We start from the raw sequence: 12,500 nt of genomic DNA, 5'->3' as shown, positions 1-12,500 counted from the left end.
CATTTGGTTCTAGCGTTATAACACGAAATGCCATTGCTGTTTGTTGAAGAGAGTCAAGAGTTGTGGGTTGCGCTGTTTTTGCCAGTGTCTCAACTGCAAAAGTTCGCAACTGAAACGATATTTATTGTTATAAATAATTAACAAAAATAATTTTACTGGTACAAATGTGATCTGTAAAAAAATTCGCAGCAGTGTGACGAAAAATTATGGAACTAATAATTAAAATCAAACAGTAACGAATGGAACTGTAGGGATATTTTCAATGTGCAGACATTTCCAACCTAATATCAACTAAAATGTCAATGAAAGAAAAACTATTTTTTCGTATGACTGTTATTGTTTTTTGTTTTTTTTAGTAGAGTGATTACAAATATTTTGAAACATTCTAAACTTTTAAGGTGATATGCCCCAAAAATTAACAAATATTATTTTATAACAATATTAAATACACTTTAAGTACATGAATAAGATTTAAATATAAAATCTACTTTCACATATTTTTATGTAATTAAAAATTTGTCAGCTCTAGTATTGAATAATCTATTTATGCTGATGGCAACGATAAACTTACTGACTGGATCTTCATATCTGAAGAGATTCTTTGATTTTTCTAAGATTCCACCTTGCTTCACGATTATTTACGTAAATTTTATTCCAGGGCGGAATATAATTTCCCTTTTCATTCTTCAGCCATTCGAGACTAAGAGATTATCTTATTAAGGTTTTTTGATGTTCAGGTTTATCAGTCCCTTGAAGTTAGGTAGTTATACAATGGAAGTTCGGATTTCGAATCTAGACCAATACTATATACACATCCAGGAATAAGAAATCTAGCACAGAGGTAAATATATCATTTTCATTTCTAAAGATTCAGTTATTGTCTAAAAATTATAACCCGATTACGATTACATACGTTCCAAGCATTAAATGTTTTCATAGACTAAAATATTTTGGCAACCATGTTAATGCATGATAGTTCAAATAATTTGAACTATAGTCTTATTTAAATTTTTCTGACTTCCGTGCTGAAAAGAATTAGTTTTATCAGCAGTATAGAAAGCAGAATTCTTCTCTCTTTCGATCCCATTCTCTCCTATATCTCTCTCAATTAACAATTCATATTTAGAATTTCAGTAACCTGAATTATTTGTTCTTTCTTTTCTCCAGAAGAGTCTGTTGTTTCTGAATTATTCAAAGGTTTCTCGTTGAGGTCATTATTTGATACTTCTGGCGACGAGTCCCCTGTATTGTCCTTGCCCTAGAAAGAAGAGTGACTGTATGTAAAATAACGAGAGACGAAGGAAATAGAAGTATTGTGCTGTAAGAGAAGGAGTCGTCAAAAATAAGTCAAAGTACAATCCCCCACCTCTCAATAAAAACAAGAGTAACGAGGTCAATGTTAGTAATAGTGTTTCAGAAGAAAGTCGTAAGAAACTAACAGTTGTTTGGGAAAATACGTATGTGAAATTGTGTGTGTGTGTAGGAAATTCTGAGTTTACACTTGTATGGCGATTATGTATGTATGTATGAAAGTAAGGATGTATGAATGTATGTGTGGGCCTATGTCCATTGTGTGTGTATGTGTGCATATATGTATGCCAGTGTCTGCATGTGCGTCTATGTATGTGAAGTTCGTATTGAGAGAGAGAAAGAGAAAGAGAGAGAGAGAAAGAGAAAGAGAGAGTGAATGAGAGAGAGAGAAAGAGAATAAATGAAGAGAAGAAAATAATATAACTGCAGGGAATTATATACGACCGATATTGAAGTACAATGTAGATTTGTACTACTACTACTACTACTACTACTACTACTAGTAGTAGTAGTAGTAGTAGTAGTAGTAGTAGTAGTAGTAGTAGTAGTAGTAGTCGTCATAATAATAAAAATAATGATAATAAACACTAACTATTGAATAATGGGAGAAAAGAAAGATTCATCTTCACAATAGCCAAGATGATACTTTATTTTTTCTATTCATTCTTTCTTTCTTTATGGTTTATATGTTAAATTCCGTTATTGTAGTGTTGCATGTATGTTACTCTTTTTCCTTTTCTTTTTGTTAAGGAGACATTATGTATTTGAGATATTTCAAAAGAGGAAGGTGACCAAAAGATTTGAAAACATGGCTGGCATTCTTTCTTTTCAAGAGTTATCACGTGAAAATCACATGCCCGTTAGTTGAATGCAGCTTAGATGAGGGGAAGAAAGCTTTAGCTTCAAAGCAGAGGGTATTTTGATATTTTGTTTCTGTTAGTTGGCTGTTACTGTAGAGAGGAGGGAGTGTGAGGATTCGACACAAAATACTAAAACGCATTCAGATTCTGTTGTTAGCTCTGTTTCGAAATTCAAATAATTGTGACGGCTTTAAGTGTCATTGTGGCTGAGATTGTGACGGCTTTAAGTGTCATTGTGGTTGGGATTGTGACAGCTGTGTCATTGTGGCTGGGATTGTCACATCTTTAAGCATCATTGTGGCCGGGATTAGGGTTAGCAGTTAATACTGATATTGAGAATGTACGAAAAGAATTAGAGCAATGAATCATGGTTGGGTTCAAAATGTAGTGTTGGGCTTTAGAGCGAGAGTCGATGTTAAGGCGATGTCAGGATGTAGATTTAGCTTTAGAAATTAAGATTAGGAAATTGATTAGTGTATGTAGTTAGGACTAGAGTTAGTGTCAGATTAATGTTGAGTTTCAGATATGGGGTTAATGTGTAGGTTAGATCTAGAGTTTAGCGTTAAAAACGGTGCTAACATTTTGGTTTAGAAATTGGAGTTTACATAAGTTTTAGGATTTAGGGTTTAGGGTTTGCGAATATTTTGGTCTAGAGATTTAGGTTTAAATTTAATTATCATCGATAATTTTTGCTTAGATTTTAAAGTCAAAGACATAAATATATGGTTTAGGGCCTAAGATTAGAGTTTGCGTTAGGCTCCAGGTTTGTGGTTCAGTGTTTGGCTGGATATTAAAGTTAGTGTTAAAAGCTTAATGCTAGAGTTTAAGTTTAGGAGTTATACTGACATATAAATTAGAATAAATATAACTGAATGAATGAACACACACACACACACACACACACACACACACACACATGTATATATGTATGTATGTATGCATGTGTATGTGTATGATGTGTATGTAAGTATATGTAAATGTGCGTGCGCGTGTGGTTTGGATACACAAACTGGAGAAAAAGTACTTCAAATTTTTGTTTTTGTTCATGAGATTTTGCTTCTGTTCGTTGAGGACGTCGTTATAAATTCTTTGGTAGTTTTTCTAATTCTTATTTTTATTATTTATCACTTTTTTTTCTTAGTGCAGGGAGCTTCGTGTTTTTTAGGGGACTGTTTGTGGTGGACGGTGGCTTTGTGTGACAGTAGTTTAGTTTAGAATTTTGTGAGGTTTGAGAGCAAATGTGAAACATATACAATATAAATGTCTATACGCATCTGGGGAAATGTATTCAATAAATCAATAAATGATCAATACAGTAAATACCTGAAAAGTGTCTGTATTTATAATGGATGCCAACGCCACGACGAGTTGTTTGGCTTCCTGGTCGCGCCCCGTCGAGAGCAGAGACGAGAACTCTTGTTCATACTCATCTGATTTATTCATGAAATTGTTTTGGCTGGTCTTTTCAGTTGCCGGGTTCTTCACCTTTATGTTTGCGCATGTGTGGGTGTGTGGGTGTGTTTTAATTAAAAAAAATAATAAAAGAAAGAAATGATTTTACATATTCCTCAAACAAAGGGGTTAGCGTCTTAGATAATTTAAAATGTGAAGTTTAAGACATTTAAAATGTGAAGTTTAAGACATTTAAAATGTGAAGTTTAAAATATTTAAAATAAAATATCAAGAAAATTATTTAAATTAGAGTGTTACCTGTCATTTGACAGCTGACTTGGAAAGTATACTTTTTCCACAAAAATAACTAATTTTTTATGAGCCGAAGCAAAGTACATCCAACAAATAGTAATAATAATAATAATAATAATATAATAATAATAATAATAATAATAATAATAATAATCCTTTCTACTATAGGCACAAAGCTTGAAATTTTGAGGTAGGGGGTAAGTCGATTTCATCGACCCCAGTACTCAACTGGTACTTATTTCATCGACCCCGAAAAGATGAAAGGCAAAGTCGACCTCGGCGGAATTTGAGCCCAGAACGTAGCCACGAGCGAAACACCGCTAAGCATTTCGTCCAGCGTGCTATCGATTCTGCCAGCTCGCCGCCTTTATAATAATAATCTCTTCTACTATAGGCACAAGGCCTGAGATTTGCGGGGAGGGAAACAGCCGATTATATCGACCCCAGTACTCAACTGGTACTTAATTTAACCGCCCCGGGAAGATGAAAAGCAAAGTCGATCTCAGCGGAATTTGAACTCAAAATGGAGCGACAGGCGAAATACCACGAAGAATTTCGTCCAGCGTGCTAATGATTCTGCCAAAAATCTCGAGAAGTACGTGGAACAAATAGGGGATGCAATAAGGGTGGAGCACATACAGAAAACAGTACTGCTTGGAACTGCTCGAATACTCCGGAAGGTGCTCGAAAATTAAGAGGTGTTATCTTAGTTCGCTGATAGTGAACAGCTGACACTGTAGTGCATCTCCAGCATTAGAAGTTGTGCAAAGGCAATAGTAATAATAACAATCCTTTCCAATATAGGCACAAAACTGGATTTTGTGGGGAAGGGGACAGTCGATCACATCGACCCCAGTACTCAACTGGTACTTAATTTATTGATCCCGAAAGTATGAAAGCAATGTCGACCTCGGCCGAATTTGAACTCAAAATGGAGCGACAGGCGAAATACCACGAAGAATTTCGTCCAGCGTGCTATCGATTCTGCCAGCTCGCCGCCTTTAATAATAATAATAAAATAATAATAATAATAATAATAATAATAATAATAATAATAATAAAATAATAATAATAATAATAATAATAATAATAATAATAATCCTTTCTACTATAGGCACAAAGCTTGAAATTTTGAGGTAGGGGGTAAGTCGATTTCATCGACCCCAGTACTCAACTGGTACTTATTTCATCGACCCCGAAAAGATGAAAGGCAAAGTCGACCTCGGCGGAATTTGAGCCCAGAACGTAGCCACGAGCGAAACACCGCTAAGCATTTCGTCCAGCGTGCTATCGATTCTGCCAGCTCGCCGCCTTTAATAATAATAATCTCTTCTACTATAGGCACAAGGCCTGAGATTTGCGGGGAGGGAAACAGCCGATTATATCGACCCCAGTACTCAACTGGTACTTAATTTAACCGCCCCGGGAAGATGAAAAGCAAAGTCGATCTCAGCGGAATTTGAACTCAAAATGGAGCGACAGGCGAAATACCACGAAGAATTTCGTCCAGCGTGCTAATGATTCTGCCAAAAATCTCGAGAAGTACGTGGAACAAATAGGGGATGCAATAAGGGTGGAGCACATACAGAAAACAGTACTGCTTGGAACTGCTCGAATACTCCGGAAGGTGCTCGAAAATTAAGAGGTGTTATCTTAGTTCGCTGATAGTGAACAGCTGACACTGTAGTGCATCTCCAGCATTAGAAGTTGTGCAAAGGCAATAGTAATAATAACAATCCTTTCCAATATAGGCACAAAACCTGGATTTTGTGGGGAAGGGGACAGTCGATCACATCGACCCCAGTACTCAACTGGTACTTAATTTATTGATCCCGAAAGTATGAAAGCAATGTCGACCTCGGCCGAATTTGAACTCAAAACTGAGCGACGGGCGAAATACCACAAATCATTTCGTCCAGAGTGCTAACGATTCTACCAGCTCACCGCTTTTAATAATAATAATAATAATAATAATAATAATAATAATAATAATAATAATAATAATAATAATAATAATAATAATAAGCCAACGCTTCTTTGAACAAAACAAAAAGTTCAACTCCGACCCCAAAAAGTTCTACCAAGAACTGGGCAAAAATAAAATAGAAGTCACTGCAGCACCAACGGCAGAAGAATTGGAAGAATTCTGGAAAGAAATATGGTCGGCGAACGAACAGCCAAAAACAAGGAGTATGAAAATAACAAACTCGGCATCTGAACAACTTTGGACCCCCATAACAACTGAAGAGGTCACCCAGGCACTGCAAAAACTAAGCAACTGGAAGGCACCTGGGCATGACAAGATCCCCAACTTATGGTTGAAATATCTAACAGGAATGCACAAAAAGCTGGCTGAAAACTTTAACAAAGTACTAGCAGAGCCAGAGACAATGCCTGAATGGCTCACGAAGGGGAAAACCATCTTAATTCCCAAATCAAATGAAACAACAAAACCAGAAAACTACAGACCAATAACCTGCCTCCCTACTATGTTCAAGGCATTTACTGCAGTGATATCGCAAAGGCTGAACAAGCACCTGGACGAAAACAAACTGTTCCCAGAAGAGCAGAAAGGATGCCGCAAGGGCTCATATGGCTGTAAAGATCAACTAATGATTAATAAAGCCGTAACTGAAGACAGCCACAGAAAGAAGAAAGGCCTCAGTATGGCCTGGATTGACTACAAAAAGGCGTTTGATAGCATCCCCCACACATGGGTCCTCGAAACACTAGCCATTAACAAAGTAGCACCAACAATCATAAAATTCATAGAACACTCTATGAATAAATGGCAAACAGTCCTATACCTCCAAACAAAAGAGGGACTCATGAAAACCAAAGACATCCCCATTAGAAGAGGAATATTCCAGGGAGACACGCTCTCTCCACTCCTTTTCTGCTTGGCACTGTCACCTCTATCTGATATGCTAAATATAACTGGATGCGGATATAAATGTTACGGCAAAACGATCAGCCACCTTTTATATATGGATGACCTAAAACTATACGCTGCAAATGACAAACAGCTGGAAACACTATTAAAGACAGTTCATGGATTTACCAAAGAAATAGATATGAAATTTGGATTAGAAAAATGCGCCAAAGTAACCATGAAAAGAGGAAAACTAGTTAAGAGTAACAACATCACACTAGATAAAACCAATGAAATAAAAGAATTAGACCAAAGCCAAACTTACAAATACTTAGGAATCCATGAACTAGATAAGACACAACACACACAAATGAAAGAGAAAATAAAAAAAGAATATTATAGACGAGTTAGATCAATACTAAAAACAGAGCTCAATGCTAAAAACAAGATAATAGGTATCAACACTTTAGCTGTCCCAGTTATAAGTTACAGCTACAATATCCTTAACTGGACACGAAATGAACTGTCCAAAATAGATAGGAAAACAAGAAAAATACTGACAGGATCTAGGATGCATCACCCAAAATCTGACATAGAAAGACTATATATACAACGTATAGAAGGTGGTAGAGGCCTTATACAGCTGGAAAACTACTATAAAATAACCACCATAGGACTGCAAAAATACCTACTTCAGAAGGAAGGAAAACTGATCCAGATAGCAGCAAAACACGAGCAAAACAAAAAACTGTTCTCAGTATTTAAGGAAGCTGACAAATACAAACAAGAAATCATACCACCTAATAAACACAAAGAAGAAGAAGATGATGAAGAAACAGCAAAAGCTATAAAACAAATGAAATCCAAACTAAAAATAGAACAGCAACGAACCATGATAAAACGATGGCAAGAAAAACCCCTTTATGGTAAATACTGCACTAAACTAAACGCAAAAGAAATAGACAAAGAAAAATCCCAGCAATGGTTGAGAAGCTCAGGACTCAAAGCAGAAACAGAGGGATTTTTAATTGTAGCAGAAGACCAAAGCCTCCCCACCAGAAATTACCAAAAACATGTAATGAAAAGAAATATTACAAGTAACTGCAGAATATGTGGAGATGGACAAGAAACAATAAATCATATTATCTCTAGCTGCCCAGTCCTGGCTAAGAAGGAATATATTCACAGACATGACAGAGTTGGAACCTACATACATTGGAAGCTATGCCAACATTATGGAATAACAACAGAAAAAAGATGGTATAGGCACACACCAGAAAAGGTCACAGAAAACGAGAAAGCAACCATACTCTGGGATATGCCGATACACACAGATAGAGAAATTAAGGCCAACAGACCAGATATAGTTGTCAGAAATCATGAAGAAAAAAAAATGCTTTCTAATTGATGTATCAATACCGGCAGATGACAACGTGTCTCTAAAAGAAATGGAGAAACTCTCAAAATACAAAGACCTGGAAATAGAGGTAACTAGAATGTGGAACCTGAAAACAGAAACAATTCCTATCATAGAAGGTGCATTAGGCATGATAAAAAAATATTCAGACAAATACATAACAAAAACACCAGGACTTACAAACACATATAACATACAGAAAATTGCACTACTAGGCACTGCACACATCCTACGCAGAACACTTTCCATACAATAACCATCAGAGCATCACAACAAATCACAGCACATACCCAAGGCACACAGAGCTGCGCTCGGTAGTGAAGTGAAAGCACGCTATAAAAATAAAAATAAAACTACTGAATAATAATAATAATGATAATAATGAAAAAAGCATTCGGGGCGGGGTGGGGGAATACATACCCTGCGCGTAGATAAATTATAGTGTGGTTTACCCATGCTTTTTAATTGAAATGAATTATTTTTTTTAAAGTATCACCTATATAGGTATTTATACACCGGTGAAATTAAGAAATCAACTTGTAAATAAGCGAAACACTCGAATTCAATTTACACACACGCGCGTGCATAGAGTCGCATATCTATGCATGTATTCATGTATGTACGTGTGTATGTATGTATGTATGTATGTATATATGTATGCATGCATGCATGTATGTATGTATGTATGTATGTATGTATGTAAGTATGTATTCACCTGTGTCTACGCGCATAGGTACACCATGATCTATGCACATCAGACGAGGGTCGATTTAAATGAAAAAGAAAGTGAACAAAATTGTATGACCACTTGCTTATGGAGAAATTTGTATGTTCTATTTTTCTATATATATTTTTAAATTATCAAACTAAATGTTCATCATTTCGAGCCACTCACCCAAAGAGTATTTCTGCCAAAGGTGGTGAAAATCAGTCAACCATTTTCCAATATTTTTGCAAACACAGACAAACAGATAAAGACGAGTGATTACAATACCCTGCTTTCTTTTACACGCGCAGGGCCTGAAATTTGGGGGAGAGAGATAGTCGATTTTATCGACTCCAGTGTTTCACTGGTACTTAATTTATCGACCCCGAAAGAATTTGAACTGAGAACAAAACGACAGGCGAAATACCGCGGAGCATTTCGTCCAGCGTGCTTAGCGATTCTACCAGCTCGCTGCCTAAACAATGATGATAATAATGATAACTTTATAGTCATAGTTATCCGCAGTTTTCTTATTTTCTCCCTGGATGAACCGAACTCTATGACCTTTTCAACATATACATTGCCTTTAGGGCGGCGATCTGGCAGAATCGTTATCACGCCGGGCGAAATGCTTAGCGGTATTTCGTCTGTATCAGACGACATACCGCTAAGTTCTGAGTTCAAATTACGCCGAGGTCGACTTTGCCTTTCATCTTTTCGGGGTCAATAAATTAAGTACCAGTTACGCACTGGGGTCGATATAATCGACTTAATCCGTCTGTCTGTCCTTGTTTATCCTCTCTGTGTTTAGCCCCTTGTGGGTAGTAAAGAAATAGGTATTTCGTCTACCGTTACGTTCTGATTTCAAATTCCGCCGAGGTCGACTTTGCCTTTCATCCTGTCGGGGTCGATTAAATAAGGACCAGTTACACACTGGGATCGATGCAGCGATTTAATCCCTTTGTCTTTGCTTGTCCCCTCTATGTTTAGCGCCCTGTGGGCAATAAAGAAACAAATATATACAATGCCTTTTCAATATATACATATCAATAAAAATTATACTTACTTGTACTTGTAGAAATATTTCAACGTATGAGCCCATTGAATTTGAAACTCGAACTCCAACATTCACCATATAGTTATATTTTTCAAGTCCGAGTCCAAACTGAGATCGCGGCATATATGAGTCTGTGCCATAATAGAGTAGCTGCTTTACTGATCCACCAACTGGCTGTGAGAAGAAACGGTACCACAGGCTTTCGTCGTTACCTTCATCATCTTCGTTACTGTTTTTCCATCCGAAACAAGAGATTTCAAACTTGGTTGTTAGAACATAACCTTTAATAAGAAATATATTTAAAATATATTAGACTAGATACAAGATCATTCATTTCGTAATATGTTAGTGTTGTTGTTGTTATTATTATTATTATTGAGTGAGAGAGCAGTGCATGCCATCAAAGTGACACTGGGGTAAAATATACGAAGCCCAATATACCCATCATGACTACCCGTCTGATAAGGGTACACCAGGCACATGCATCACAACCATATGTGCGCGACATGGTGATCTCATATCAAGATAAACAGCACATGACCTTGCAGGTGGGGCCCAGTTAGAATTTTCTTCAGGTTGAGTAGCCCATCCCGCTGAAAAGGTCCCTGAATAAGGGTTGTTTAAGGATGTTGAAAGAACCACCCATGTTTCCAGAGGTGAATTATTCAAACCCCAAAGACTCCCTCTCAACACATGGCTATGATGCTCCCCCACTACTTCTGCTCGTGATCAGAGATGCACATATCGTCAGCCACTAAGGGACATGCTCAACTGGTTAAGGTCAAACAACTGACAAGCAAATCTGTGGTATTGAGCAGAATATTTGCTGTAGCCCATCTTTTATACCAAGACAAAACAATGTACATGATAACACTTCCAATCAGTTAAGATCAGAAGCCATGAGAGCCACTGCCTGGTACTGCATCAGGGCATTTATTATTATTATTATTATTATTATTATTATTATTATTATTATTATTATTATTAGTATTATTATCTAACGGTATGCTCAAATGTGTTACATTTTGAATCAATGTACTTGATACCGGATCACAACCAGATTCTTTAGATATCAAATACCTTTCTAAAAATCTGTGCCGTTCCTAATATAGAGCGGATTTCTGTATTGATGCAACTTTCGTAGTTATTATTATTTCATATACGCACAACAAATTAAACTGTGGGAAAAGAAAAATTCCTGAATTCGGGCTACAACGCTCAATACGTTAAAACAATCTTTTGCACTTCTTGCATGAATGATAAACCAGGGATCATTCTCAAGTAATTTTCAGTTTTTATCATTCCAATTGCTCTTATAATCATTGGTATTGTAACCGGCATGAGATGTCACATTTTTTAGATTTCAATCAGCAAGTTTTTCTATTTTCTGAGCTTATCAAATTCTTTTGCTGAGATATTATGATCACAAGGTATGCTCATATCAATCATTAGACATGCATTATTGCTTTAGTCTATCATAACAATATCCGGTTTATTAGCTGTCTATATGTACTGGAAAGTCCCAAAGAATTGTGACATTCTCTCCCTCAGTTACAGCCTCAAGATGTTGCTTATACTTTTTTTCAGCAGTTTTGATTTTATAATGCCGACAAATTAACCAGTGTAGATATTGGCCAACTCTGTCATGTCTTGATTTATACTCTATAGGTGCTAAAACTTTGTATCTCTTATTATTAATCACATTTTTCTCGAATCTGGTTGTTAGTGCTCCGAGGGTCCCTACAACTACTGGGATAACAGTTACTCTCCTCATTGCTCATATTCTTGCAATTTCATCTTTTAGTAGTATTTTTCCATCTTTTCTAACTCTTTGTCATCTACGCGTGCATCCCCAGGTATAGCAACATTTGTGATCTAGGTTCCCTCTTATTTAAAATTTTTTCTTATAAAATTCCACAGGATTCCTCGTTTTCAGTGACGCCTTCTGGTACATGTTTGTACCACTTCCGTGTTCTGTCCAGACCGTATTTTTAACGCAGTCTCCAGTGAACAAGTTTAGTCACGTTATCGTGCCTCCCTCTGTTGTGCTTTTGAACCAGCTTGCTACACTCACTAACAATATGTGAGATTGTTTCGTTTTTACTGTCGCACATCCGACAAAGGGGCGATTCACTGGTCTTTACTCTTTTAAGGCGGTGAGCTGGTAGAATCGATAGCACGCCAGGTAAAATGTCTAGCAGCATTTCGCCTCTCTATACGTTCTGAATTTAAATTCCGCCGCAGTCGACTTTGCCTTTCATCCTTTTGTGGTCGATAAAATAAGTACCAGTTGAGCACTGGGATTGATGTAGTCGGCTTAACTTCTTGCCCAATATTACTGGCCTTATGTCGGAATTATTATTATTATTATTATTATTATTATTATTATTATTATTATTATTATTATTATTATTGTTATTATTATTGAGTGAGAGAGCAGTGCATGCCATCAAAGTGACACTGGGGTAAAATATACGAAGCCCAATATATCCATCATGACCACCCGTCTGATAAGGGTACACCAGGCACATGCATCACAACCATATGTGCGCGACATGGTGATCTCATATCAA

The 12,500-nt window shown here is 36.6% G+C and overlaps 1 protein-coding gene across 1 annotated transcript in view; it reads right to left on the bottom strand.

Moving 5' to 3' along the window:
• The window catches only part of LOC115209491 (mucin-17-like), a 178,771-nt gene that overhangs the window by 42,464 nt on the left and 123,807 nt on the right, over window positions 1–12,500 (bottom strand). The window contains exons 19-22 of the mRNA XM_036501104.1: window positions 9,937–10,208; window positions 3,495–3,656; window positions 1,139–1,258; window positions 1–109 (exon numbers count right to left, since the gene is read on the bottom strand). The exon at window positions 1–109 is cut by the window's left edge and continues 20 nt beyond it. Of these exons, the coding sequence (XP_036356997.1) occupies window positions 1–109; window positions 1,139–1,258; window positions 3,495–3,656; window positions 9,937–10,208 (663 nt within the window). The remainder of the gene's footprint in view (window positions 110–1,138; window positions 1,259–3,494; window positions 3,657–9,936; window positions 10,209–12,500) is intronic.

The sequence above is a fragment of the Octopus sinensis genome, linkage group LG3, assembly GCF_006345805.1.
Source record: "Octopus sinensis linkage group LG3, ASM634580v1, whole genome shotgun sequence".
NCBI classification, from domain to species: domain Eukaryota; kingdom Metazoa; phylum Mollusca; class Cephalopoda; order Octopoda; family Octopodidae; genus Octopus; species Octopus sinensis.
Note: the sequence above shows the minus strand (reverse complement) of the source record. Positions and strands in the feature narration are given on the sequence as shown.